The following is a 20,301-nucleotide window of genomic DNA, read 5'->3' on the forward strand; positions in this document are numbered from 1 at the left end:
GGTCAGGCAGTCAAGGATCAGCACCTCTACCCCCCATTTGCAAGTCACAAGTTAAGTCTGTCACAGTTCATAAGATCTTGGAGACAACAGGAGACATATGAATGAGAAAGAAATGAACACTATTTTACTCATAGCATAGCAAGCAGCATGAGCTTTGTGTTCCACCCAGTGTGGCCCAGGTGTGTGCTGAACTCAGGATGCTTTTGTGTAACAGGTGAGGAACTGCAAGGAACCAATCTTTTTGTTTTTAATTATATGTATGTGTGTACGCTACCTTTGGAGTTACAGGAAGTTGTTTGCTGTCTGACACTGGGTGCTGAGAAGTGAACTGGGTCCTGTAGAAAAGGCAAATGTAGTCTTAACTACTGAGCCATCTCTCCAGCCCTGGAATCTGAATCTTTTATAATGAGCTTAAGCAAACCTGCCTCTGACATTAACCATGGAGAGAGGTGCTGGCAGTAAAGGGACCTCTGAAAGGAAACAGTCTATTGCCTAAGGCTGCTGATTATACAGATACTCTGGTTATTGTATTGTATTTGTGATGGTCCAAACACAAGTTACTATTGCCTCTGCTCACATGTGCAGAACTGCAAGAGACCCATGGGGAATTGTTTTCAAACAAACACTGGCCATCTTATCACTTGAACAATAGCACCTCTTGTTTAGAGCCCAAGCCAAGTTTTGTCTTTAAAAAATAATTTTAATCTATTCACAAAATTTAGCAAACATTTGTATACAATCATGGAATAATTTTTAGTATGCCATCTATTCATTCCAGCCATCAGAAAATACCATAGTAGTCAATATTAAAAGTATCCATCCATAAATTATTTTATTTCTCATTAAATGAGCACAGAGTCATTAGCATATTAATAACAGATATGTTTATTATTACATATCCATCAGTGCGGCTTTCAATACCACTTGAAACATGCAGATCCCCTAGAGAAGATTGGTTTTCCAGTGCTTATTTGATACACATTACTGCAAAGCCATTATAAATTACTGAGGAGGTATTTGGTTAAAAAATAATAAATCACACTGCCCATACAAATCAACTCTTGTTACTAGAGGAGAGCTGAACAGTATTCATATGGTAATTCCTATATTAACTGGAAAACATTATGGATATACTTCATAATTCTTTACTACTGGTGCAACTTTGTATAATTTTTTTTGCAGATAAGTTTTATAGTCTTTCATTATTGATGCAGGTAGTTTGGTGCAAAGAGTGTACAATTTATAAAAGTCCAACAAATCTCTATATATTTTAAATTAAACCAATTACCAATGAGAAAACCCACTGACACACATAATTTTTTGTAAAATTTGTTTTCTGAAAAGTCTGTACTTATGGCAGTAAAAAAAATTCTCAAATTAAGGCACTAATAGGATAATGCAACTCCCACTGAAAGTGTTCTAAGAATAATTTACATTTCAAACAGTGCATACATTTTTATATGTTTGTTAACTTAATGTCTTTTCACTCAAAACCACAAAGAAATACATTATATAATTACAGAAATGATGTACCCCACAAAATGCTTTTAAACTTGGTTCTCTTGTACAGTTAGTTCTTAATGTCTCTAGTAGTAAAGTAACTCAATATGGCTTGGCAAAAATGCATAGATAAAATGTAATTCTTTTGTCTTCTCCCAGTCCCCAATCTACAAACTTGCTGAAACATATACAGTATTTTGTAAAGCATAATGTAAGATATTTAATTTCCCCATAAAACCCACTGTGGGCAATCAACAGTAAGGCTTTTAATTCTACAGTGAGGTCACTGAGCTTTCAAGTGACATCACTGTGTTCTTAAAATAGTTCTGTATAGTCTTGCAAGAGCACAAAAATTTAAGTCACTTAAAAAACAAAAAACTTGTCTCATTTTGAGATATTTTCTTTACTCCTTCCACAAGCTGATCTTGACAGTGATGGCCATTCCACTGAAAGTGAAAGTTCCTTCCTCCTGCTCACACAGGGAAAACTGTTCTATCATGACAGGCTTTTTCTTATAAATTCAAAAAGGCAGCACCTTAAAAAAATATAGACCTAGCTAAGCTTTCCCCAATTGTACTTGCATTACATAGTAATAATCTAATCTACCTGTAGGCAAACTTGCAAGAAAAAGAAAACAAAAACAATCCTCAGTGTGCTTTTTGTGCCCAAGCAAGGACAGAATAACAGCAATCGTAACCCTAAAAAGCCCGTGGTGTTTGTGTCAAATCAACAGCCTGTCTGCTCAGCATGGTTAAACAGCCTGGTTTAGCAGGTAGCATCCCACATGATTCCAACACAGCAGTAGGTCACATGGTTAACTGTTGGAGAGAAAAAAAAGAGACGCTTGGTTTGAAAATAAATATAATAAGAACCAACAACTGGAGGGAAGGGTGACAGTGTGGCTCAGTGGCAGACTATTTGGCTAGCATGCAGGAGGCCCTGTGTCCAAACCCCCTTAGCACTACCCCTACTCCTAAAAAATTAGGGAAAGACAAATATATATACTTACATAAAAGAAAATGTAATGACAAAGTTGAGAGAAAACAGAAGAAAGGAAAACAATACCATAATATGATTTCCTTTTGTGTTTCTATTCTTTTTCTAAAAACATTTTGCTTCTTTTGTGGGTTCTTTTTTGTTTGTTTGACTTTTGAGACAGGTTTCTCAGTGTTGCTGTGTAGCCCTGACTGTCCTGGAACTCACTCTATAGACCAAAGCTGGCCTTGAACTCTGAGATTCACCTGCCTCTGCCTCTTGAGTGCTGGGATTAAATTTGTGCACCACCACGGCCTGGCAGCTAAAACATTTTCTTACTCAAACACTTATTTTAAATTGTTTCAGTCCTAGTTTATACCCTATACCCAGGTGGCTGAAACAGCATTCTACAGAGTTCAGCTGAATGCTATGATATACTGTAATAGTATGGAGGCTTGAAATTACAAAAGAAAAGGGCATGCATCACGTCAAGGAGTAAGATTTGGTTAAAACAGCAGAAAGTGAAGAAAGTAAGTGAATTAAAGGCAGCTTCAAGATAAGCATGGTGGTATATGCATGCATTTAACTCCAGCACCGAGGAGGCAGAGGCAGGAGAATCTCTTTTGAGTTTGAAGCCAGACTGGTCTATAGACACCAAGGGTACACAGAGAAACACTGTCTTGAAAAACCAAGGGGGGGAGGGGATTTAGTCAGGACCTTTAACTGTTGTAGCATATAAAGTATTTTTGAAAGAAAATCCCATCAAAGACTTAAAAAGATGGATTTAACTGAGAAGTTTATTTGTAATACAATATTTATCAGTACTAACAAATAACGTTGACTTTCAAAAGAACCCAATTCCAACATAGTGTAAGAGATGAGGAACATTTTACGATGACCCATCTGCATTTAAAAATGTAATTCTGGGTTACATAATAACAAATAATAAGGGCTAAAGTATATGTCACATACATCCTAATCTATGACAGAAACTCAGTATGAAATATCCTATGTATTAATTCCTAATAGCAATCAGTTAAAACTAATTTATAAAACTCTGCAATTTTTATTAAGACCTACCTATATATAAATGATGTTCTTTGTGATGAAAGTAATTCAGTTTCTGATTTTAGTATGTGTGCTGCCAAAGCTAGTGAAACATTTTTTAATTAGTATTAGTACTAACAGTATCAGTAGTAGTAGTATTTGTCTGTTGAGACAGAGTCTCTACATTTAGCCCTGATTGTCCTAGAACTTGCTCTGTAGACCAGGCTGGCCTCAAACTCACATAGATGCACTTGTCTTTGCCTCTAAGTGCTGCCTAAAGGTGTGGCCATCATGCCTGACTAGATTTCTGATTTTGTCTGCATATACATTTGCACACCATCAGACTACAGTTATAGATGGCTGTAAGCCACCATGTGGGTGCTGGGAAGTGAACTCAGGACATCTGGAAGAGCAGCCAGTGCTCTTAACTGCTGAGCCATCCCTCTAGCCCCTAGGTTTCTAATTGTAATAGACAGTTTCCAACAATTTTTATATTACTAAAAAGGTTGACATTTTAATCTTTACCTAGTTTTTCCAGATGTATTTTTGACCACTTTCCGGAAAGACTGATTTGCAGTGGATCTTGTTGACATGGTTCGAGGAGAGGCACGGACAAAGCCAGATGGTGGATTCTTAGGAATCTTCTTTACTAGATGAGTTACCCATTTTTTTTGTTCATCCTGAGAACATGCTAACAGCAGCATATCTCTTGCTGATGTTACATCATAACTTACTGCATTAGAAAACAAACAAATCCCACAAAACTCACAATTAAAACCATAATAAGATACTAAAAAAACTATTAAATTCATAATTTTCAAGTTCTTAATTTTTAAGCTATTATAGTTAATTATCCTTGGACAATATCTTTGTTTCAATTTGGCTAAGATTGAAATTTTTTTAAAAACCAAAAAAGATTAAAACCAATAGTCATAAACTCAAGAAAAATTAGAAATACAGAACCTCAACAGTAAACAAGCAAATGTGTGTGCAGAGCCTATGCCTCTTTCTGAGAGCAGTCTAGGGATGTGTCCTCTTGCTCACTGTGAGGTGCTGACTGTGAGGAGCACACTGCTGAGGAACATGGGAAAACAAGGAAACACGGAAACTCTAAGCAAAGCAGTGGGGGACTCACCCGAAGCTCTTCTCTCAACATAAAGCTTCTCAGTGGTGTGCTCACTGAAAAGGGGATGATTTGCTTTCAAAACCCACTAAAAGTTGAACCACTCTCTCTGATAAAGGATTGCTGCAGGGTCACTCACATATCAAAGCACCACACTTGAGGATCCACCTACAGAATCTGCACCGCTGATTCTTTTTTTTTTTTTTTTTTTTGGTTTTTCGAGACAGGGTTTCTCTGTGTAGCTTTGCGCCTTTCCTGGGACTCACTTGGTAGCCCAGGCTGGCCTCGAACTCACAGAGATCCGCCTGGCTCTGCCTCCCAAGTGCTGGGATTAAAGGCGTGCGCTGCCACCGCCCGGCATTTTTTTTAAAATATTTATTTATTTATTTATTTATTTATTTATTTATTTATTTATTTATTTATTTATTTATTTATTTAGTATTCAGTGTTCAGCTTGCATGTGTCCCTTTAGGCCAGACGAGGGCACCAGATCTCATTACAGATGGTTGTGAGCCACCACGTGGTTGCTGGGAATTAAACTCAGGACCTCTGAAGAATAGCCAGTGCTTTTAACCTCTGAGCCATCTCTCCAGCCCTGCACCGCTGATTCTTATACACTGCACCTTACCTTTGCATGGGGAAATCAAGTCCTCTTTCTTGTCTAGGTGATCCCTGTGGCACTTAACATGGCATCTTCGACATTCTAGGGCAGGGGGTGGCTTAAAAACATGCCACAGAGGTTTGGCACAGGCCTCGCAGTTGGCAGGGAAGTGGTAGAGTGTAGGAATGAATTCATGGCCTTTGTGATTCTGGAAGTTAGTTTTTTCACCTTGTTGAACCGGTTCCATTTCTATATCTTTTCTACATTCACCTTCATTTGCATATAGTATCTACATTCAGGAGTGGTAGAGAAAGATCGGGAAAAAATCATAATCTGTAAATAAAAATTCTAAATGCACGAAAACACGGATAACCATTTCACAGAACACATATTACTTAAAAGGTAAAAGAGCCACCACCAGGTTGTGGTGGTACACGCCTTTAATCTCAGCACTCGGGAGGCAGAGCCAGGGGGATATCTGTGAGTTCGAGGCCAACCTGGGCTACAGAGCAAAATCCAGGACAGGCACCAAGCAACACAAAGAAACCCCGCCTCGAAAAACAAAAACAAACAAACAAAAATTATAATGTAACATTGGTACCTGAAATATTTTAGGAATTTCTTCAGTTTCAGCTCTGTATACGTCTCCTTGGGTTACAGGTCGGACATGAAACAATTTACTAAGACAGAGATAAATGATATAAACCTATTATAAGAATCTCAAGTTGCAAAGAAGCAAATAAAAAAGATGTTCAACATCAATAATCATTTGGAACATATATATACATATACATATATATACACACACCCATGACATCACAATATAGCTTTCAGAATTATAAAAGAAACAACAGGGGCTGGAGAGATGGCTCACTAGTTAAGAGTGTATACTGCTCTTCCAGAGGACCAGAGTTCGGTTCCCAGTACCCACACATTTGGTGATTAACAATTGTCACTAACTCTTCTGTAAGAGGCTTCAAAGGCACCTACACACACACAATTAAAAATAGTAAAAATAAACCTTTATATGTAAAACTAATAACACCAAATGCTGATGAAAATGTAGAGAAGATAGATTACTCATATATTGCTGGCAGAAATCTAAGATTGCACATCCACTTGAAAAACATGGCCATTGGTTTTATAAAACTAAACTCACTCTTATTTTTACTATTCCACTCAAGTTCACATTCATAATTAATGCTTTAAAGAGATGGCAGTATTACCAGAGCTCTCTCAACTTTGTTTATATTCTAACCGGTACCAGCTCCAAAAATATTTAACATAAACATATCTTATGTACTGTGCATTTTAGGGATGGGTACACATGCCATGGTGTATGTGTGAAAGTTAGAGAAGAACTTTCTGGAGTTTATTCTCTTCTTCCACTTTGTGGATTCTAGGAATCAAACTTAGGACATCAGGCTTGGCAGCAAGTACCTTGACTCACTGAGTCATCCTGACAGTCCTTCATCTAACTTTATGTATCTCTTGAATAGCACTTACCAAGCCTCATTTTGAATTTATATTGTATACTTAAAATTTTTCAGCTAGTTGTCTTGTTTCTTATATGTAGAACCTACTTATTTTTATATACACTCACTATATATACACCTCTATGATAATATAATGTATGAGAATGAACACAAAGAAAAAAAAAACTATGCCTATTAAGTCTTTAATATAGACTTAAGAACAGCTTTTTGTTTGTATTACTTAACATAAACCACTGGTGGTGTCAATATGCTGATTAAACAATCTTACCTTAAAAAAGATCTAATTTCCTGTGTATAACTGTCTTAGTCGCATGTCTGTTGTGCACCATGGGTGTGCCTGGTGCTTGTGGAAGCCAGAAGAGGCTGTCCACAGCTCTCTCTAGTTGTGAGCTGCCATGTGGGTGCTGGGAAACAAACCTGGATCTTCTGCAAGAGCACCAAGTACTCAACCTCTGAGGCACTTCTAGAGACTCCAATTTTACTTTTTGAGATGCTTAGGGACCTCAAAAATCACTAAATACTTGAAATAAAAATTTGCTTTTCAAAGTACATAGATCTTGTATACAAAATTTTCCTTCTCACATTCTACTAAGGTCAGACGATTTAACTTGCACATGTGCCTGTCTGTGTCAGTGTGGGTGCAGACACACCATGGTGCATATGTGGAGCCAGGGGACAACTGCAGTGTTGGTCCTCACTGTTCCACCTTCTCTGAGACAGGGTCTCTTTGCTACTGTTTAAGCCAAGCTAGCTGGACTTCTGGAGATTCTCCGATCTGCCTCCCAACTCCTTGTAGTGGTATGCTTGCCCTACTGCATCCACCTTTTATATGGGTTCTGGGGACCAGAACTCAGATAGTCTTGTCCAGCAAATGCGAATTTTACTCACTGGGCAATTTTGTTTGGAAAAATAGGTAACTGTTTAAAAAACACAAAAGGTCAAGCTACTCTAAAAATAACTTCTAAGTAAATAGTCAAGTGACTGTAAAAATTTGTAAAAAAATAAAAAATAAATAAAAATCAAAGGCAACTTACTCTATGTCCAACACCATTGATGGACTGGATTGTTCCTTATCTTGTTCATCATTATAGAACAAGATTTTTTTGCTGCTCACCACAACATACTGAAATGACAAAAAGAGAAGAAAAAATGAAAAGACCAACTTGATTTAAAGTGACTAGCATATTTCCCATTTATGCCTACTTTATACTATATTAATCTAAAACCAAGCTTAGTAATTGAGCAGTTAATACAAGTTCTATGCTTTATGGTAAAATATGTAACAAAATATCAATGAGAAAAATTTAGGTATATGGTACCTGTTTCTTCCAGCCATATCTTTTGATATTTCCTCTATTTGGTACAGAAAGCCAACCTTCAATTCTTGACTCTAGGAGAAAAATAAAATAGGTATACCAGTCAATTAAATTATAAAACCAAAAAAAAAAAAAAACTACAAGTTGTCTGGCAGCATGCAGCAACAGGCAATAGAAAACAGCTAAATGAATAAATGCTGTAATTTGTTCTTTCATGCTTCAATCACACAAATTAACTTTAATGGCCAAACAAAGACTGCAGAAAAAAATCCCAAGCCACTTTCCCCATAAAATTAACATTTAGTACTCAATTGAAAAGGTACGAAGTAACAATGTCTTTAAGAGCCAGGCAAGACTGGAATATATTACAGCTTAAATGGATATGATATACATTTAAATATTATATAACATTCATAAAAAATAGTCAGAAAAAAAAAGAATGAAAAGGAAAAAAAAAATGCAGCAAGTCGAACGATTCCGAGCCATGATTGACACAAGAGCAGGCAAAGTACTGAGGTGTCCTATTACTCACAGAAGACAAGAGCAGAAGATAAATAAATAAGGAATGCAGGCAGAATCAACTAGATACAAAGAATAAGAGACAAGCATTTTATTTGTTTTCTCAGTACAATATCCTAATAAACGTTTGAGTAAAACACTCAACAATTTCATTAAAATTGTTCAAATTTTGTTGGGAGGCACTTAATTCTATAGATAAGTCTAATTCCAAACCATCTCAAACTAATGAAGTATTATGTCTTTTATGCTTATTTAACTCAGTAAACAGAAAAAGAACACAGAAATCGGTAGGTTAACTGCTAATATTTACACCATAAACTCCTGACTACTTATAACCAAAGCCTTCTCTGGCAACTATTGCTGCTGTTCCATGTTTATTCCCTTTGTGGTGCTATGCATCACACTCAGGGCAGTGGGCATGCGAGGCCAGTGCTCTAGCAATTACATCACCAGCTTCTACCTTTTTGAGACAATCTCACTATACAGCTTACTTGAACTTAGCGCATCCCAAACTAGCCTTGATTTTGAGATCCTCCTGCCTCAGCCTCCTGAGTGTTGAGAAATGGGGTGTGTAGCACCATATCTGGTTAATGAATATATCTATCTCGTTTATTAGAAGTCTCTGGGGAATAAAGATGATTCCTTTAGAGATGGCTGTTATCAGGTTGAAGATAAGAAAACTCAATTTCTTCCTATATTAATCTTATATTTAAAACATAACATAGAAAGGTAACCAATTTTAAAGTATACTGCTATAGTGTGATTGATTATATTATGGCTGAAATTATAATTCTAGTAGGAACACTTATTTTTCCCTCTTCACATAAAGCCAAAAGCTCAGTCTTAAGAGTAATAACAATGGTTGTCATTACTGAGCATTTGATTGCCAAAATGCTTTACGAGTGATAGCTCATATTTCAGATTTATACAGTCCTAGAACACAGGATGTCATATTCTTACATATAGTTCTATTGTCACCCTCCACTTAAAAAATTATGACATCAAGGATTAGCAAAGGTGACTGACTTTTCAAAGCCTCCTCTATCTGTACCTGTAAAAGCTCTAGGGTTCAAACCCAGTATGTCTTAACTTCCGAGGTCATGTTTCTAAAATACAATGCTAGCCTATTCTCAAACAAGCCTCACAGTATCAAGTTACTGGGTGTAATATTCCTTTTTCTGCTACTTCCACCAGTTACTTAACATCTCCAAGCTTTTGTTTGTGTTTAATCACCCTCATGAAAACTGTGGTTCATTAAATGAAATTGTGGGAAGTTAAATTCAAGTGTTCTCTATTTCTACCTGGCCTTTTCTTTACTACTACTACTATTTATTTTGTCAATAATTTTTTTTCTCTTAAATAGTTCTCCTTTCAAGTTTTGAGAGAGCAGGGACCACACCCTAATGTTTTCTTCATAAAGCCTATGGCTTCTGATACACAGAAAACATATAGTTGGTAATATATTATTACTTTGCTAGTCTGCCTTTTTCCAAAATTAGTCAACGTAACTCTAAATAATGATTACAATTTTAAAACCAAACAGACAGTTTCATATTAAACAATGTGGGGAAGGCTGCTTATCATATATTGATCTTCACAAATCTTTTATCTTAGAAACGGTGAATTACTATACTACTAGGGAATTTTCCCACTAATATGGAAGCTCTTTAAAAAAAAAGATTTATTTGTTAAGTATACAGCGTTCTGTCTGTATGGACAATTGAATGCCAGAAGAGGGCACCAGATCTCATTATAGATGGTTGTGAGCTACCATGTGCTTGCTGGGAATTGAACTCGGGACCTCTGGAAGATCAGCCAGTGCTCTTAACGGCTGAGCCATCTCTTCAGCCCCCTGAAAGCTCTTATTTTAAAGTGTGGTTTAGGTATCTAATACTAGTAATTCTTCACTAAAATAAAAGCCCTTGAATCTTGACCTTTATACAAAACAGTATAGTCTAAAATACCCTTCCTCACCCACTTTAGTGAACAGAACTAAGATCAGGATTATAGATTTAAACATGCGTGCGCAGACACAGACACAGACACACAGACACACCTGAAGAGATGGCTTGGATTAAAGGCTAGGCTCAACACAGCAACGACACTAGCTTCTCTGTCTCCTCTCCTTACAAATGTATCTAACTAGCCCTGAACAGATCCTGAAAGCCACAACTAACTGTGACCTAGGTGGCAGTGTGCAAGTTAAGTGCTATAAATTCACCTTTTACAACATACACAGAAGTTAGGTTCTCTAGAAAGAAGCCAGAATTTAAACTAGATTTTCATCAACAATTTGCCACAGAAGTGCAAAACTAACTTGGATTTTATACAATATATTTATAAAGTAATTTTGTTTCAACACAGGGTGTCCTGGAACTTGCTCTGTAGATCAGTCTGGCCTCGGAGTGCTGAGATTAAAGACATACTCGACCACTGCCCGGCTTATAAAGCAATTTTAACTTTAAAAAAAAAAAGTCTGTAGTATTGTAACATCAACTGACTCTCACCCAAATAACAGACTGAGCCCACCTGAATGTAAATTAACAGCTAATACAGGCAATTTCAATCTTTTAAAGTTTACTTTACTGTATTACATAGAATTTAATAGAGGTAGAGACCCACTGTGCAGTGTTTTAGTTTTAGTTAAAGTCTCCATATTCACAGTGTGCCAGATCACCACCTGCTGGAGAACCAGAGGCACAAATTTCGGTGCTAAGTGAGAGACGTAACATGCTTTTCTAAGATTTTAGAAACTTAAAATCTAAGAGTTGGGAAATTTAGGAGAAATTTGATCTAACTGATGACAAAATACCCATGAAAAGCATTATAGAGGTGAAGGACTGGACAGCTAAAATATGTTAGATTCTTTTTTTTTTTTTTTTTTTTTTTTTTTTGTTTTTTTTTTTTTTTTTTTTTTTTGAGACAGGGTTTCTCTGTGTAGCTTTGCGCCTTTCCTGGAACTCACTTGGTAGCCCAGGCTGGCCTCGAACTCACAGAGATCCGCCTGGCTCTGCCTCCCGAGTGCTGGGATTAAAGGCGTGCGCCACCACCGCCCGGCAGATTCTTACATTAAATGATGCTTCAGAGAAATAATGAAAAAGTGTCACTTTGTATATAGACCATTTATAAAGTCAAATTACTGAACTAAAAATATAGCCTGTACTTAAAAAAAAGTCATTATTTTAACCGTTGAATAACAATCTATTCAAAGTTCTTTTATAAATTCATCTACTAATGTTTTTAAATATTTATTTATGTAATGGGTGTTTTTGTCTGCATGCACATCAGATTTCATAGGATTACAATTATAGAAGGTTTTTTGTTTTGTTTTTAGACACAAAGTTTCTCTGTGTAACAGGCCTAGCTGTCCTGGAACCTGCTCTGTAGACCAGGCTGGCCTCAAACTCAGAGATCTGCCTGTTTCTGTCTCCTGAGTGCTGGGATAAAAGGCGTGCGCTATCATCACCCGGCTACAGATGGTTGTGAGCCACCATATGGTTGCTGTGAATTGAACCCAGGACTTCTGAAAGAGCAGCCAGTGCATTTAACTGTTGAGCTATCTCTCCAGCCCTCATTTACTAACCTGAAGTAAAATTAAAATTTTAGTCCTCTTCAAGAACTATTCTAGACAAGTGAATGATATACAACTTATATTAAGGATGAATATTGAAATACTTTATAAAATCTTATTTCTTATTTGTCAAAAACTATTTTTAAGCATGTAGTGCAAGGTGAATTAAATACGAATTTTCAACTGAGGAGCAAAATATCTAATGCAGGTGGGAAAGTAATTTACAATATTTTTATGTATATGAGTTTTGCCTGCTTGTATGTAAATACACTCACAGAAACCCGATTCTGGGCAAGCAAATATACTAAAAGCATGAGGGCAAAGACACCAATGCAAGAGGGCAGATATTATACACGGTCCTTTGATATTATACAAAGTACCACTTTCCTGAACAACAACAACAAAATTCAAAAAGTAGTCTATCAGCTTTATGAAAATACAAACAACAGTGTATTTTGTTGAAATATATTACTTGTCCAACTTAATAAAGTGTCTTTTTACTCATGTATTACTCAGGAAATATACTAACAAAATCTATTTTCTATTATCTGATTGAAAAAAACCACATCTAAAACACTGAACTAAGAATGTTGGCACAGCAAATACATATAGTATATATAAATGGATGTTTAAAATTTTTTAGATTTATCTTATTTTTTATGGGTTTTATTTTATTTATTTTGCCTGCATATATGTTTATGCACACTGTGTGGAGGTCAGATGAGGGTGTTGGATTCCCTAGAACTGGAGTTACAGACGGTTGTGAGCCACCATGTAGGTGCTGGGAACTGAACCTGGGTTCCCTGAAACAACAACAATGCTCTTAACCACTGAGCTACCTCTCCAGCTACACATTTTAATATTTGTATCCTATTCACTTCATTTGAACTCCAATTAAGCCAAGATGTATATTTATTTATTTATATTTGTTTTGATTTACTTTAATAAGGGAAAGAGGGAAAAAAAAGAAACCTTAGGCATTTACTTCTGCCCATTCTTTGGTTAGATTTTCCCTCACCCTCTGTCCTCTCACAGTATCACCTTTTCTGTAGTTCTCCAAACTTACAACTTGACAAAGACTACTAAATGTTTCTCACTAAAACAATGGATAGGCTTTCTGCACACAGCTGCTATGGTTCTGCTTATTAAGTACACATAAACTTCTATATGCTAATATATGCATATATTATAATATATTATGTATATTAGCATCAAAACACATAAAGCAGTGGGCACTCATAAAAATACATTAAAGCCAGGTATATAGTGCACACCTTTAAGCTCAGGATGGGGATGGAGGGTGCGGGTGTGGGGTGGAGCAGAGGCAGGTAGATCTCGTGTTTGAGGCCAGCCTGCTCTACAGAGCAAGTTCCAGAACAGCCAGAGCTACAAAGAGAAACCCTGTCTTGAAAAACAAAAAAGTATTTTATTTTCTTTAAACACCCTTAGGCACAGCCTCTCAGTACATCTGAATAATCTGCTCATGACTAGTTTTACAAAGTGCACCTAAGTAAACAACTATCCCATGTCTTGGCTATTAAAAACAATTCCTTCTTAAAGAGTCATGAATAAAATAATGAAATGAAAAATGAAAAACATTTCCATAACATTTGAGCAAACCTGGATGACAGAACAGAATTCTTCTTACCTGGAAGGTTTCCATCAGTCTCATCAGCACTAGGAAAACTAGCGACACTAGTAGAATCCGAAAGGTCCAAAAGTTTTGCACGCAACTGCTCAATATCACTCTCTTTGCTAGCCAACTGCATTTGAAGTTCATTTCTGTGTGTACATTCTTCTACTAATTGCTATTTTTGAAAAAATATCAAGATAATAAAAACAATCAGACTTGTAATTTCAATATTAATTACTGAAATGTAAATGTGTAATTAAATTGCAAGTGTGAAAAATGCTGTACACCATGGATGTAGTAATAATAAATTACTACGGTTGGGTTTTCTTTTGGAAACACAGTTGGCCAGGTCCAGAACTTCTTAGTTCAAGCAGGTTTCCTGCCTGTTCCAAGTATCTGAGAAAGGAGGAGTATGCTACTAGTAGTGCCTGGCAACTACCACAGATGATGCTCTGAAGAAACCAGGTTCTTTTTCAGATCAATGCTAAAGGTAACCACCTCCCCATTTTTAAATTTATATATATGAATGTTTGCCTGAATCAGTGTATGTGTGTATACCATGTGCATGCCTGCTGAATTCCCTGGTACCAAGGTTACAGGTGATTGTGAGCTACTATGTGTGTCCTAGGAATCAAACTCATGTCTTCTGCAAGAGCAACAAATACCCTTAACCATAGAGACATCTCTCCAGCTCCTCACCGTATTTTGTTAAGAAATTTTTCTTCTCTCTCTCCCCACCCCCTAATTATAATGTATGAAAAAATACTTAAAATGCCAGTAACTTATTTTCTAGCTTTAAATGAATTATTCTCAGATATATAGAAATCTCAGCAAAATATCATAAACGAGAATCAAAAGCTTGAATGTAAATGAGTCTTCAGACCATTTTATGTTCACAACTTTACATTACTGACATGTCAAGAAGTATAAAATACTACTGGTATTTTGATTTTAGAAAAGTAGATACTTATAGAAAAATAAGCTACTTATATTAAAAATCTCTAACCTAAGCATAACCAGTAACAGTCATATCTCAAATTTAGTTGCAAATTAAAAACAAAAACCCTTGAATGTCTCTTTCAAGTCAGGGTCTCTGATTAAGCAGCTGCTAATTAGTAAAAATTACTCAAGCCATGACAAATAAGAGTTCAAAGAGCACCTTTGAAATTTTTCAGGAGAAATGTTCACATTAGAGCATATACGATCAAAATGTGAATGTTATAAACTAAAATATAAACCTTTACACAAAAAGTCTACTTTAAGCAAGATAGGTAACAGTAGATACTGACACATGGAGGAGATCTCTCTACATGTGTGCACACACAGACCTTACCGCTTGCATGTCGTTCAGCTCCTTCTGGTGTTTCACCACCATTTGGTTAAACTTCTCTCTTTCTTGGTTAAGTTCCAGTTGTAGTTTCCTATTTTCCTTTTCTTTTTTTCTCAAATCTTGAGTATTAGCTTTCTTCCTATCAATTTTAAAATCTTTGCGATTCATTATTTCTGCCAATTTGTTAACAGCCTGTTCAAATATTAAAACAGTACTTGTAAGGATCTATATAATGTACCCATTCAATTTTAGTTCTATTAAAATGTATTGGTTTTCAAAGTTATACAAATTTTTTTTTTACTGGTCTCTGTGTGTAAACCTACATTTCTATGGAGCAAACGAATCGTGAGTGGTGGTTCAGATAATTAACACTAATGTTTCATTTAGTCCAAGGTAAGAATCAGGCTTGCAAAAAAAAAAATTGATAGTTTAACAATACTGCAGTATATTACTGCATACAAGATATAAGGAAATATAACTATGTTCCAAATACTATAGATGGTAAAGGAGGCAGACACATAAGCTACAGAGAGATAAATGCAACGGTGCTATGCAGACAGTACCCTCCAAAGACCCCCAGAGTAGAAAAGCTCCCCAGAGTGACTGTGTATGTGCCACATGTTTCCTTCCTTCTTCCTCCTTACTTACATATGACTCTCATTATGTAGCTGGTTGTCCTGGAACTCACTACATAGACCACACTGGCCTCAAACTCAGAGAGGCCACTTGCCTCCGCCTCATGAGTGCTAGGATTAAAGGTGTGCGCCACTGCACTCAGTTCCACTTTTCTTATGAGAGGAGATGGATAAACAAGGAAAACATATGCAGGAGTGAAGGCAGGGATAGCGCTGAAAGTACAGGTCAAAAAGCCAGAGAGAAGTCTCTTTCCTTTGGACATGTATGGAAAACAAGGTGACCAAGCATCAGAGTAGGTCATATAGAAACTCTTTTTCTTTTGTCATGTTTGTGTATGTGTGCGTGCGGGTGCTCACATATGTATACATGTGTACAGAGGTCAAAGGTTGACATTTGATATCTTCCTCAATTGTTGGGAGAATTCCCACAGAGTTATAGCTGGTTTGATTCTGGAGTTTTAGCACCTAGTCTTAATCTGCCTTTTGTGATTGCCACCTTTTGTTTCCCTGGAACCTTCTATGTGAATCTTATCTGAGAGTTTTCTGAAGATGCAAGCCTATACAAACCTGGTTGAGGATGAACCCAGAACACCACAGTTATTTCTTGACTGAGAATTTGCATTTTGCATTGGTCCTTTGGGGAACTTAGATAAGAGGTTTTAGGATACAGAGATTAACTTGCTAGAAGGTATAAACTGGAGACAAAAAAGCCCTTTGCTAAAGTACAGTGATTCAGTCCAGTGAGACGAAATCTACCCTGCAGCTTGAGGTTTCCTGATTCCACAGACCCATGTGAATACCAACATCCATTATACAACATTCCATAGCTCTCTACCTTATTATTTTTAAAGTTTTGTTTTTATTTTATGTGTATGAGTTTGTTTACTTCTATGTATGTATGCCTACCATATGTATGCATAGTACTCACGGAGGCCAGAAGTCATGGCTTTTTTTCTATAGGAACATAAAAAAGGAAAATGAGGCCGGGCGGTGGTGGCACACGCCTTTAATTCCAGCACTTGGGAGGCAGAGGCAGGCAGATCTTTGTGAGTTCGAGGCCAGCCTGGTCTACAGAGCAAGATCCAGGAAAGGCGCAAAGCTACACAGAGAAACACTGTCTCAAAAAAACAAAAACAAAACAAACAAAAAAAGGGAAATGATATTTTTTCCCCATTAAGACTGAAAAAGCCCTAATTTAGCCCTGATTTGGTTCCCTTTAGGATGAGACACCCGAGTAATTTTAACACATATTTAGATTTTTTAATAGTAAATCGAATACATATTTACTTTAAAAATAAATTCAGAAAAAGAATGTGAAAAGCTAGTGAACACCACACCCCTCAAAGGCAGACTACACTAGAGTCTTCTGCATTTCTTTCAATCCTGGGTACAGATCACCTTTCTCAGGCTTCCCGTGTAGAAAAAAAGAATGAATAGATTTGACCAACCTAAATATTATGTTTAATTTAAATCTCTGAATATATGAGTGTGTGTCTATGTATGGGTATGAATGTGGGTATGCATGCAGAGGCCTCTGGAGCTGGAGTTACAGGTGGTTATGAGCCTCCCACTGTGGGTGCTGGGAAATGAACCAGGTTCTCTACAAGAGCAGTAAGTGCTTTGAAGTGCTGAAATGTCTCTTCAGCTCTTGTTTAATTTCTGTTTCTGGGTTTATTAAGGTTAAGTATTTTTCCAATGTTTGCTAGACAATATTTTTTTATTGTATTGATTTTTCTTATTTATAAACATTAATGCTGGCAAGTATTCTCTTCAGTTTGTCTTATTTAAACTTTTGTTTAAATAACGGACACATGTACTTCTATGTAATAAATGTGCATCTTTTCTTAGTCACTGTTTTGTATTAAAAATGAAATCTGCACTTAAGAGATTTTAAAAGTGAGTCAAGCACATTTTAAAAGATTCCTTTTAGTTTCAACATAAAAGACTGATGAGAAAGCAAGTAGGTCAGGCTGGGTGTTGGTGCCACATGCCTTTAATCCTAGTATTCTGGAGGCAGAGGCAGGTAGATCTCAAGTTTGGGTCTACAGAACAAGTTCCAGGACAGCCAGGGCTGTTACACAGAGAACATCAAAAAAATAAACAAATAAATAAAAATAAAAAAAAAAAATAAATGTAGGTTAATAGTAAAGTTCCTCTTAGGATGAGGCACCCGAGTAATTTAACGCATATTTAGATTATTGAATAATAAACCTAACATGTTTCACTTAAAAATAAAATAACTGGGGCTAGAGAGATGGCTCAGAGGTTAAGAACACTGGCTGTTCTTCCAGAGGTCCTGAGTTCAATTCCCAGCAACCACATGATGGCTCACAGCCATCTGTAATGAGATCTGGTGCCCTCTCCTGGTGTGCAGGCATTCATAGAGGCAGAACACTGTATACATAATAAATAGATAAATCTCAAATAAATAAGTAAATAAATAACTGTCCTCAGTTATTTAACTAAATTAAAGTAGAGAGAACAATTACTGTAAAAAACAAAACAACTAATGCACTTAAGTTTATGAACTACTGGTAACTTAGTAAAATGCCAAGACACACAAACCCCACACCTCAACACACCTTTTTTTGAGATAGGGTTTCATTGAAGATAATACATTTTAATGACAAAATCAAACAAACAAACACTGACCTAGATACATAATCAAATGCAAAACAAAATGGTAAGCCACCACCCCTATAATCTCTTATTCTCAAACTATCTCTCTGGCTTTCGATCTACTATATCTTTTCTTCATGTTTCCTACTGTCAATAACAGGTTTTCAGTACAACTACACCACATTTTTCCTTTCTTGCCTCGGGATGGTGGTGCACACCTTTAGCTTTTGATCCCAGCACTTGGGAGGCAGAGGCAGGTGGATCTGAGTTCAAGGTCAGCCTGGTCTATAGAGTGAGTTCCAGGACAGCCAGAGCTACACAGAGAAACTCTGTCTCAAAAAGCAAAACAACAAAAACCAAAAACCAAAAAACCTAAAAAAAAAAAAAAAAAAAAAACCCAAAAAACAAAAAACCTAAAAACAAAACAAAACAAAAACCACAGAAACACCAAAACAAAACAAAATTCTCTTGGTTGGGGTGCTGGGATGAAGTCAGAGCCTCGTGCACACTAACCATCTGCTCTACTATAGAGCTGTGTCACCATACACTTACTAGTAAAATTACTAGACAAGTTAATTTCTTACGCCTCATGTTAAATCTTCTGTTAAAACAGGGATTCATGTTATTTGCTGTAATGAAAAGCTAAACCCTATGACCTTCATTTAGTAAAAACATGCATAAAGAACAACTATTAGTTTTCTGATTTTATCATACTCAAGTGTAAACCAATGGGAAGGGCTGACAGCCAAGTACCTGTGTTTTAAGGGTCCGTTCAGTACTGATATTCTTTTCAAAGGCAGCCTTAAGATTATTTATTTCTTCCTCCTTCTTCAACTTATATTCTGCCAATAAATTATGCAAAATATTATTGTACAGCATTAAGTAATTTTATCTGCGATTCAAACTAACAATGTCCTCAATGATTGGGATTACTATACACTATACACTAATACATAGTACCTTTCAGTAATTTCATTAAGGTAACTGCTTGATTTTGTTTTAAATACATGTAGCCAAGGATGACCTTGAACTTCCAGTTCTCTTGCCTCCACCTCGCAGGTGTTGGAACTTCATGAATTTGCTCATTGTCCAGCTCATTAATATAATTGTTAAGGCTACATAAGTTAGTTAGTATATGAAAACAAGTATTTAAAAACCCAATGTAAAAGGTAACTAAAGATTAATCTCAGAATTAGCTTTACATTTTTATTTTTTGACACGGTCTCCAACCAGTCTGCCTCTGCCTCCTGAGTGCAGGAATTAAAGATGTTTTTCTCTTTTTTAAAAAAGGCGTGTGTCAATGGAGTACTACTCAGCAGAGAAAAACAATGAAAGCATGAAATTTGCAGGCAAATGGATGGAACTAGAAAAAAATCATCCTGAGTGAGGTAACCCAAACCCAGAAAGATAGTCATGGTATGTACTCATTCATAAGTGGATTCTAGATATAAAATAAAGAACAATCAGACCACAAAAAAAAAAAAAAAAAAAAAAGCGTGTGTACACACATACATGCACTCTAGTATGCAGCACTTGGAGGCAATCAGAGAGGCCAGAAGAGGGCATCAGATTCCCTGGAGTTGGTGTTACAAGGGGGTTGTGAGCTGCCCAATGCGGGTGCTGGGAACCAAAGTTGGGTCTTCTGTAAGAACAGCAAGCTCTCTTAATGGATGAGCTATCTCTCCAGCCCTCATATTATAGATTTTAGAAGTTTTTTTTAAAAGTTAATTATCACAAACTTATAAAACAAGATTTATTTTTATGTGTATGAATGTTCTGCCTGCACATGTCTCAAGTGGTGTCCTCAGATGCCATAAGAAGGTATGGGATCTCTGGAAGCTGGAGTTACAGAAGACTGTGAGCCACCACATGGGTGCAGGGAATTGAACCAGGGTCTTCTACAAGTGTAGCAAGGCTCATAATTGCTGAGCCTTCT

General features: G+C 36.5%; 1 protein-coding gene across 1 annotated transcript in view; it reads right to left on the reverse strand.

Moving 5' to 3' along the window:
• Positions 1-679: 679 nt before the first annotated feature.
• Positions 680-20,301, reverse strand: part of Rock1 (Rho associated coiled-coil containing protein kinase 1) — a 117,554-nt gene continuing 97,932 nt past the window's right edge. Inside the window, exons 25-33 of the mRNA XM_028876703.2 lie at positions 19,119-19,207; positions 15,115-15,303; positions 13,797-13,956; positions 8,062-8,132; positions 7,777-7,865; positions 5,848-5,926; positions 5,274-5,535; positions 4,048-4,255; positions 680-2,318 (exon numbers count right to left, since the gene is read on the reverse strand). Of these exons, the coding sequence (XP_028732536.1) occupies positions 2,315-2,318; positions 4,048-4,255; positions 5,274-5,535; positions 5,848-5,926; positions 7,777-7,865; positions 8,062-8,132; positions 13,797-13,956; positions 15,115-15,303; positions 19,119-19,207 (1,151 nt within the window). The 3' untranslated portion in view covers positions 680-2,314. The remainder of the gene's footprint in view (positions 2,319-4,047; positions 4,256-5,273; positions 5,536-5,847; positions 5,927-7,776; positions 7,866-8,061; positions 8,133-13,796; positions 13,957-15,114; positions 15,304-19,118; positions 19,208-20,301) is intronic.

Source organism: Peromyscus leucopus, chromosome 19 (assembly GCF_004664715.2).
Source record: "Peromyscus leucopus breed LL Stock chromosome 19, UCI_PerLeu_2.1, whole genome shotgun sequence".
Lineage (NCBI taxonomy): Eukaryota > Metazoa > Chordata > Mammalia > Rodentia > Cricetidae > Peromyscus > Peromyscus leucopus.